Source organism: Lycium barbarum, chromosome 5 (assembly GCF_019175385.1).
Source record: "Lycium barbarum isolate Lr01 chromosome 5, ASM1917538v2, whole genome shotgun sequence".
Taxonomy (NCBI): domain Eukaryota; kingdom Viridiplantae; phylum Streptophyta; class Magnoliopsida; order Solanales; family Solanaceae; genus Lycium; species Lycium barbarum.
In genome coordinates this window covers 11,111,791-11,121,971 of record NC_083341.1, presented here as the reverse complement: position 1 = coordinate 11,121,971, position 10,181 = coordinate 11,111,791, and the positions used below count along the sequence as shown (strand labels likewise).

Below are 10,181 nucleotides of genomic sequence, written 5' to 3'. Positions count from 1 at the left end.
TCTATGAATTTAAACATAGTTTCATGGAATGTTAGGGGTTTGAATTGTGGTAAGAAAAGAAGTAGAATCAGGAGCATAGTATAGACTTGGAAAGTTGATGTGATCTGCTTTCAGGAAACTAAGGTGGAGGGGGATATCATAAACATAGTCAAAGAAGTATGGGGGGATAGATGGGTGGATTATGTGAAACTGGAAGCTAGTGGGATTAGGGGAGGCATTGTTACAATGTGGGATAAAAGGGAATGAGAAGGAGAGTTGAGCAGTGTAGGGGCTTATTCAGTATCTTGTAACTTCTCTGGGAAAAATCAGGAATTTAATTGGCACATGACAAGAGTATATACTCCAAATGGTAGAGTGGAAAGGGAAGAAACTTGGTGGGAAATAGGAGCAGCAAGAGGACTATGCACTGGTCCTTGGGTCCTATGTGGTGATTTCAACACTGTCAGACATCCTTCAAAAAAGAAAAATTGTAATAGAATCAACAGGGCTATGACTGATTTTTCTGAGTTCACTGAGGACATGGAGTTGGTTGATCTGGAGCTGACAGGGGGGAAGTGCACTTGGAAAAAAGGAGATAGATAAACAATAGCTGCAAGATTGGACAGAATCTTATTTTCTGAAGAATAGGACACAAAATTCAGGAAGATCAAACAGTCTATCCTGCACAGAGTAACATCTGATCACTCACATTTGATACTGCAATATGGAGACTGGGAAGCATCAATATCATACTTCAAGTTTGAAAATTGGTGGCTGAATACAGAGGGGTTTAATGAAAGAGTCAAAAACTGGTGGGATTCTTTCAATTACAGTGGAAAACCAGATTTCATCTTGGTGGCTAAGTTAAAAGCTTTAAAGAGGAAGCTTAAGGAGGGGAGGAAGACTACTCAAGGTAATTTGGGGTTGCAAAAACAAAATGTGCTGAGCCAATTAGCTGAGCTTGAAGAGTTTCAAGAAAACAGAACTTTAGAGGAAAGTGAGTTAGCATCCAGATTAGCTCTCACTATGGAGTTTGAAGACATAGCAAAGCATGAAGAAATAGCATGGAGGCATAGGTCCAGAGCCTTATGGCTAAAAGAAGGAGGTAGGAATACAACATTTTCCACAAAAAAGCAAATGCACACAGAAGATTTAATTCTATTGAAAAATTAAAAGTTATAGGGAAGATAACCACTGAACCAGAAGAGGTGAAAAGGGAGATTGTAGCTTACTATGAGAAGTTATACACAGAGACAGAAGGATGGAGACCTCAATTAGCCATGAGGAATTGTCCAAGAATTGGAGAAGAAGACAATGCCATACTGATGGCACAATTTAAACCACAGGAAATTCTGGAAAGTATCAAAGCATGTGCAAGGGATAAAGCCCTAGGTCCAGATGGTTATTCTATGGCTTTTTCCAGTCAGTGTTGGGAGATCATCAAAGCAGATTTAGTTGCTGGAATTCAGAACTTCTATGAGGAAAGAGTGTTTGAAAGGAGCATAAATGTTACTTTTGTGGCATTGATCCCTAAGAAAGTGGGTGCAGTGGAGCTAAATGATTTCAGACCAATTAGCTTAATTTGGGGGGTGGGGGGTGGGGGTGGGGTGGGGTGGGGTTACAAGATCATTGTAAAGTTGTTGGCAAAAAGATTGAAAAAAGTCATGCACAGGCTGGTGGACAGACAACAAATGGCTTTCATTAAACGCGGACAACTAATGGATGCATTACTGATAGCAAATGAATGTGTAGATTCCAGACAGAGAAGTCAGAAGTCAGGCATTTTATGCAAGCTTGATATACAGAAAGCTTATGATCACCTAAACTGGGACTATCTAGTGAACATGCTTCAGAAGATGGGATTTGGAATGAGGTGGATTAGATGGATCAAGCAATGTATCAGTACTGTAAAATTCTCAGTTTTGATCAATAGAAGTCCTGGTGGTTTTTTTCCCTCTCAGAGGGGACTGAGACAAGGGGATCTTTTATCCCCTTTTCTCTTCATCTTGGCAATGGAAGGGATGAGTAATTTGATTCACACAGCAAAGGAGAGGGGTTGGATAAGGGGTTTCCAGGTGGAAAATAGGGCAGGAAATAATTTGGAGATAACCCATTTGCAGTATGCTGATGATACCCTAGTATTCTGTGAAGCAATGGAAGAACACATGCTAATTCTAAGGGCCATTTTCCTTATTTTTTAAGTTGTATCAGGACTACATATAGAGAAGTTGGGAGGCAGGGTGGGGGAACTGCCAACAACATATTTGGGCATGCCTCTGGGAGCAAAAAGCAAGTCTAAAGGTATATAGAATGGGGTGATAGAAAAATGTGAAAAAAAACTGATAAACTGGAAGAGTCAATACTTGTCTTTGGGGGGGAGATTGACACTGGTTAATAGTGTACTATATGGTCTCCCATCCTATATAATGTTTGTGTTTCCTATACCAGTGAACATGGTTAAAAGGATAGATACTCTAAGGAGAAACTTTTTCTGGCAAGGTAATGAAGACAAGAAGAAGTTCCATCCAGTTAAGTGGGAGAAGTTGACAATCAACAAGGAAGTAGGAGGGGTGGGAATCAGAGACATGAGTAGACAGAACAAAAGCTTGTTGATGAAATGGTTGTGGAAATTTGCAACAACTGACAACTCACTTTGGAAAGAAGTGGTCACTGCAAAGTATGGGATGGAGGAAAAGTGGATGACTGAAGTGGTAACTACCCCTTACGGTTGCAGTTTGTGGAGATCTATGAGAAATCTATAGCCTTTAGTTTTGGCTAGAGCAAGATTTAAAGTGGGGAATGGTTTGAAGGTGTCCTTTTGGGATGACAATTGGTGTGGCCAAGAACCTTTAAAGCAAATGTACCTAGATCTTTACACCTTATGCCAACTTCAACAAGCCACAATTGCCGAAATATGGACAGGACAAGGATGAAATCTACACCTAAAAAGGAATCTGAATGATTGGGAGATGCCAAGGATAGCAGCCTTTTACAACACAGTAGCACATTTCAACAATTTAACAGGTGAGAGGGATACTTTGGAATGGAAAGCTGATAGTAAAGGGAATTTTACTATTAAATCTGCATACAGAGACTTGTGCTCAACAACAAATCAAGAGGCAAGATGGCCTTGGAGGATGATATGGAAAACCAAAATACCTTACAAGGTAAATTGTTTTTCCTGGCTTTTGGCAAAAGAAGCAGTGCTGACTCATGAGAACCCGAACAAAAGAGGATTTCACCTATGCTCTATATTTTACTTATGTGGGGAACAAGCATAGATATTCAACCATTTTTTTTTTTGCATTGCAAAGTGACAAACCAGTTGTGGCAGTTCTTTCTCAAGATGAAAAAAATCAACTAGGTGAAAGCAGGAAGTATAAAAGAAGTAATGAAGTGTTGGAACAGAGATGGTAATGCGGCAAAAAAGGAGGAGAGATGGAAGATTGTCCCAGCAAGCATATGCTGGACAGTTTGGAAGGAGAGAAATCAGAGATGTTTTGAAGATAAGCAGAGCAGCATGCAGAAAATGAAGATGAATTGTTTAGCTATTTACTATTTTTGGTGTAAACAGGAAATGTTAGATCAAACAGCAGATCTTTTAGCAGCTATTGACTGGTTGTAATTTAGTGGAAATAGGAAGGCAATGTTAGCTGTAATACTTTTGAAGGGGGACTACACATTTGGATGTAGTTATACCTGTGGATATATATATTAATTGTTACCATTCTAAAAAAAAAAAAAAACTTTATATAGGCATATAAATAGAGTAGTAGACTCCTCCTACATTAGACTCTTATTAAAACTAAAAAGCTGAACATTATACTAAATCAACTATTAAACTTCTCTTACAACTAAACAACTAATTATTCTTGAAAACTGTAGCAGTAACATATGCAAAATCCAACAAGAGGAAGAGGTTTGGGCAAGGGGGCATGTCGGGTAAATACTTTTGGCCTGCTGGGGTAGAAGCGAAATTATTTTAGGAGGGGCATGAGGCGGGTAAATATTTTATATTTTAGGGGTAATTGGTGATGTTTTCCCAATTTTATATATAACTTAAATCTTTCTTTTTTCAATTTCTTATACTTTGACCCGTCTTGTAGTTTTCAGTATTTCACCACTTTAATATAGTAAAGTACTAAGCAACAGAGCCATAAGAAAACTTCCAAGATATTTTCACCACCGTGACAAAGTAATAGTAAGTCATATTCCCAAAACCTTCCCACTCCCCACCTAATTAGATTTTAATCAATTTCTTAATGATATTCCAGGATGTTTAATTAATTCATAATATTCCAATAATGATACAAATACAGTGCTTTACACTAGAAGGAAAAAAAAACTGGCGCTTTGAAGCTTTAACAGGGTCACATACATTGAGCCTGCATTAACAAATAAAACTTTATAGAAAAGTAAAAAAATTAAAAACAAACGTGTCAAAGTTGACATTTTTCACACTTACACACACACAATTTATTAATACTAATCAACACTTAATTTCTCCTACGACAATTCTTCCTAATCTCTCCATTAGAACCAGTAAGTGGTCGATTATCACCCATCTTAATCATAGCAGTAACAAAATCAGAGCTGAAACTGCTAGGATTATTACTATAAGACGTCACAATCGAATCAGCTGATCCACCATTAAAGAGTTGTTGATCAGAATGAAGTAGACCTTTTTTGTTCACAAGGTTCTTGAAATAATTGTTGTCGAATTTTGTAGGTGTTTGGAGATCGAGTGGTGCTAAGTTGTTGTCACCTGAGCCTGAGTTTCTTGGGCAGTTGTTTTGTCTTGTTTTTGCAAATGATGCGTCTAAGTTGTTGGTCTCGTTGTATATACGTGACCTGAAACTCGTGCATCTTGCTTGTCCAATTGTGTGAGCACCTGTTAAACACAAATATATCCACAATTAAATTTTATGAATTTCCTCTGTTTTAGCAGGTGGGGTAAAATATATCCACAATATAATTTTATGAATTTCCTCTGTTTTTGGAGGTGGGGTATTGGTCATAAGGGGATATTTCTGATTTGTAATTACCTGTTTGATCTTTGATGCCATAACTAGTGAATTGGGATGAACATTCTTTAATAGAAGTTATATGTATCCATAGTAAATACTAATTGGTTAAACCTACAAAGGAGTATGGTGGAATAGTTGAGATCTTCCCCCTCCTTAGCTAAAAATTTCGATTTTGAGATTTTGGACCGGTGATTCTCTTGGTTGTGACTTGGGGAGTATTCCCCCTAATGGACTATACATGACATGAATTTAAATTAGTTTGAGCTAATATATTTCATATACCGGAGCGTCATATTAAAAAAAAATGCTTAAAACCTTAAAAATAGGCACTTAATAATAACAGTTAATTCTTTTAGATTGTGAGCATCTTTTTTAAGGAGGGAAATTACTATAAACCAAGGTTCAAATCTCATCAGAGACAAAAGATGTTAAGCGATTTATTTCTGCATGTCTAATAAGTCTTGTTGTGTAGAGTTACACAATATATATATATATATATATATATATATATATAAGTGATGGGAGGTAACAAAGTACAAGATGGACTAGTTAGGTAAGTATAAACTGGTTCAAACACAACCGTCATCTATTAAAATAAAAAGGAGGGCAGTTATACGGAAAACACAAACCAGATAAGGCAACCATATCCTTGGTGGAAAGGCCAACAGCACTGAAACTAGAGATGAGTCGATTAAGGTTAGAAGTAGGAGGAGGAATGCTGCTGTTGGCAGCACCTTGGCTTGCTGTTCTAGCATCCCTTCTGCCCAATTTTACATTCCAATTAGGCCCTCCAAGCTGCATAAATACAACATGAGACACAAAAATACTCATACGAAAATAAACTTAAAATGCAGTTGTTTTACTTGAAAAAGTCCGAATAACGTATATTAGGACCTATATTGCTCGGCCTCACTCAAAATATGATCGAATATGTGTCGAATTCTCCAAAAGCTATGCATTTTTTGAAGAATCGACATGGTGAGACAATATTCTTGTATGATCCGAGCAACATAGATTAGGACTTACAATGACAACAGAGTCCCGAGCAGAGACGGCCAATATATCAGCACAAGAAACAACACCAGGGCAGACTTTCTCTACAGCAGATTTGATATTGTCAATGACTTCAAATCCTCTAGCAGAATTGACATTTGCAGCAGCCCTTTTTTCTCCAGTGAAGCTTGATGTGTCATCAAGGAGTAGTGATCCATCACATCCCTGAAAAAAATTTAAATCATGACAAAATGAAGTTATTGAGCAATAATTTAGACAACAACCAAAAGAAAATGGTAAGAATCTGAATAAACAAAAGCACTTTTTTAAGTACATATGTAAGAATGAATGTAAACATGACCAATGAGTATGCCTAAGTCAAAAGTTTAATAATTAGCACACATATTTCCTTGGCTAAGCGAATAAAGTCTCACGGACACATTGGTAGCCGGAAAGTAAAAGAAGCTACATATACGGTCCGTGAGTACTGTTAATGGTATGAGCTTTTTGGAGAAACACGTGCGAGTTTGGCCAAAAAACGTACAATATCATACCATGATAAAATTATCTTGGGACTGTTTTAGCCTAATAACAAATCGAGCCCATGGTGAAATCTATAAGGTAACGAAAAATTTGTGGACCCACAGTGGACCCAAAAGTTTGTGGACCCAAGTGTAAGAATATATTGAATCCATCAATTTATGAAACAAAAGGAAGTCTCACACAATTAGTGTCATTTATGTGAGACACGTAATAATGTTTTTCATTTTATTTTATATGTTGTTTATATAAAATGAAACAGAGGGAGAACTATAAAATGATGAAGAAAGAGGAATATGAAAATGGTAGGAATATTACATTGACGAAGCAATCATGGAAGAACAGGCGAAGAAGAGAAGCACCCATTCTTGTTTCCTTGTTAATAGCTGACTGCACTGTTGATTTCACAGTTTGATAAAGCTTAGGACAGGATTTTGAGTAGAAATTAGTTGAGAGTTGAGCTGAGGAACTTCCAATTAGTAAGTTCACCAGCAAAAACAGAACTATATTAGCATTAATCTTTGAAGGAGCCATCACAAAAGCTGACTAATTAATTTAACGGTTAAAAAAAGAGAGAAGACAAAGAAGTGTGTTGTGCACAGGTTATTGAGAAGTGTCAAGTATTTATAGGGAATTTTTGTGGACTATAGGCTAAAGCATTCTCAAGGTAATTGCTTTCGGCAGGTTACCTAACACGAAGACTTAATTTGCATGGCATTCTAAGTTTGAAAAGAATAATTAAAGCATGGACACTAAGTATAAGCACTTTTCAACTTATTTTCGCGGTTGGTAAAAATAAAAGTGCTTACATGTCAAGTGCTTATTGAAAGTGCAAGAGGGGGGGGGGGGGGGGGGGGGGTGAAATTGTAACTTTTTCGATTTATTAGTCAACTAGGTGATACTGGTAGTCGACTATTACCCCAGTCAATGCTAAAGTAAAAATGCAGTAAGTAAATGACACCAGGAATTTTATATTGGTTCAGATTCAATGTGAATCCTAGTACAGTCCCCTTGGGTTACAAGAGTATTCTCTGTAGCTCTTTATGAAAAGTTTGGTACAAGGGTGATTTGAATGAAGCTCCTACGTCTACACTCAAACACTCGTAATCATTTTGATACAATGCCTTACACACTATACTATGTCTCTCCTTTCTTTTTACTTACACTATAGATCACTCAGAAGTACAATGTTTATTAAAAGTAAAGTAGAGAGCTTGAGAGAATGAGACTAAGGTATAGTTCTTCTAATTCTGTGAAGTCGCCTTTTACAGGTTTAGGCTTCTTCACGCAGAGATGTCAACCCAAGGGACTTGATCCTAGGAAAAGGAATTGGTGATCCTGTTTCCAAGAATAAGGTTAGAGCTGATTGGTGCGTCTTGATACTTCTTGATGGTTTTTCCTTGTGGACGAAACTGTATCTTCAATTAAGAAGATTGTTACACTTGATAGAATATTTATCCATAAATGCGGCAGATCCTATATTACTCCTTCCTTTCTTGAAGTTGATTTGTACGGCTTTCCTTGGCTGTAAGTATCTCTTTTAACCACGAAATATATACCATATATTTGTGCCTTGTTGAGGGGTCTGAGGAAGATTCCATGTGCAAGCCCATACGTCCGTTGGGCTTGTGGGCTTCTTTATTCCGTGATTCACATATGTGAACAACTTCTTGATGTCCTGGCTTCTTGTATTTGGTTTGATTTCCATACCTACACAATTAAAATGTCATAATTAAAACTTGACACTAACAATCTCCTCTTTTTTGAGGATGACAATTTTAGATAAGATGCAATCAATCATGTAGTCAACTTCCCTGTTAACATGGTGGATGCTCCCCCTGACTAGGTGGACGCTCCCCCTGAATAGTTGACTTGTCCTTTGACTTAGTTGACTGCTGCTGTTCTCCCCCTTTGGCATCACTCAAAAAAAAAAAAAAACAAGAAAACATACACACGGCAAAGAAGATATCGACATGTAACTAACAAGTAAGATGCTAACTAGAGCAGCACAAGAGTAGCAAAAGACATGGTAACACAAAGGTGACTTAGGTCCCACAAAACATATTGTTTAAACAGGCCAAAAATAATCAAAATAACAGGAGCTACTCCTGGCGCCTGAACACTGGACGACGAAGAAAATAGGCCAAAGTATTAACGATGACATCCTTCATATCAGTCAACGGAGTGGTGAGAGTGTCAGGAATGGCACCAACACTAGCTTGGAGTTTGGCAGACAGTTTAACAACCTCCTTAATCACAGCATCCAGCTTAACCCATAGCCTAGAAACATCGGAACCAATTTCCTTAGTCAAATCACGAATCTTCTCTACTTGAAATAATGTTGATGCCATTAAGTCTTTGATGGAGTCAATTTTGTCATCCATAGCGGATAGTTTGGAGAGAAGGTCAGCATAGCACTCAGCAAAAATGACAGAGGAGTCAGATTTTTTTACTCTGGTGGAAGGACCAGGGGTAGATTCGTCGCAGGCTTCTTTGAGCACCCAGGATTCATTGCTCAAGACATAACCCATGCTACCAAATGCCCGAGAGTTGTAACACTGCTTAACAGGAGTAACGGGATAGTCAACAAGGTCAATTTTGTGGACTTCAAGTATGCGATAGATGAGAATACCATAAGGAAGGTTAAAGGGATTCGAAGCACACTCAATCATGTAGTTGATAACAATGGAGGACAAATTTATTTTCTTTTTAGAGAGAAGACAGAAAGCGAAGATGGCTTGACGTTGGGAGATGGTGAAGTAAGATCCAGCACGAGGAACAATAGTAATGGCAACCATATAGGCTAGCACCTGAGCTTCAAAAGAAATGTTTGAAGGACCAATTTGGGCAGGAACGGAGGAGGAGTTTGAAAGAGTTTTCTTAACATCATCAAACGACACTTCAAGAGACTCAGGCCAGAAATTTTTAGGTAATTCGGAAAAACCAGAACAACAGCAACCAATAATAGAGTCAAGAACGGAGCAATTTAACACAATGTGAGTACCAAGGACCACAGTTTCAAGTTCATCAAGTTTAGGGGAACGAAGATTAGCATAGAACATACGAACAGGGGTTTCATACACATGAGCAGGGGTGTTTAAAAAAATTCCCAACCTTGAAAAACAAAGAGATGTTTAACTTTACAACAAAGAGACAACATAAGATCAAGATCAACAATCCTACCAGAGACAATAGTTTTTTTCTTCGAGAGACAAGAAAAGATCCCTATGTTTATCATCCCAAAATTTTTGCAAGGACCAAGAGGTTTTTCACATATAGATTTGAGTTTCTTCGAAGAATTGGATCATGCCGCATCAGAAAGAGTACGCTTACCAAGATTGCAAAGAAGAAATGAGTCAAAAACGTTGGAAGAAGAGGAGCCGCCAGAGTTTTTTGAGTTCTGGGGAACAGGAGAGGGCTTTTTGCCAATTTCCTTAAGCCGTAAACTTTGTCGCATAGAAAGAACTTGGAATTTTTTTATTTTTGGCCATGGTGGTAGAGAGAGGAAAGACGGACAAAAGGGTTTGACAGAGATTGAAAGAGACGAAGTGGAAAAGGAGGGGGTATGTAGAAGAGAAAAAGGAAAAAAGGTTTTATGGGGAGAGGAAAGAAGATGGAGAATTGTGTAAGACATTTAAGAGA

At 37.7% G+C, this 10,181-nt stretch overlaps 1 protein-coding gene across 1 annotated transcript; it reads right to left on the bottom strand.

Moving 5' to 3' along the window:
* Positions 1–4,257: 4,257 nt before the first annotated feature.
* On the bottom strand, positions 4,258–7,131 carry LOC132640436 (peroxidase P7-like). Its single transcript, XM_060357024.1, has 4 exons — positions 6,858–7,131; positions 6,033–6,224; positions 5,636–5,801; positions 4,258–4,870 (listed from the first exon to the last, which is right to left on the bottom strand). Exons 1-4 carry the CDS (start codon positions 7,071–7,073, stop codon positions 4,476–4,478), a joined length of 969 nt encoding a protein of 322 aa, XP_060213007.1. The 5' UTR covers positions 7,074–7,131; the 3' UTR covers positions 4,258–4,475.
* Positions 7,132–10,181: the final 3,050 nt, after the last annotated feature.

What these genes read in the sequence shown, in the direction of transcription:
- LOC132640436 (XM_060357024.1), bottom strand. Translation starts at nt 7,073, where the DNA reads ATGGCTCCTTCAAAGATTAATGCTAATATAGTTCTGTTTTTGCTGGTG. An exon ending in TCCATGATTGCTTCGTCAAT is followed by an intron (nt 6,225 to 6,857) that starts GTAATATTCCTA and finishes AATTTTTTTCAG; the next exon opens with GGATGTGATGGATCACTACT. An exon ending in CTCGGGACTCTGTTGTCATT is followed by an intron (nt 5,802 to 6,032) that starts GTAAGTCCTAAT and finishes GTATTTATGCAG; the next exon opens with CTTGGAGGGCCTAATTGGAA.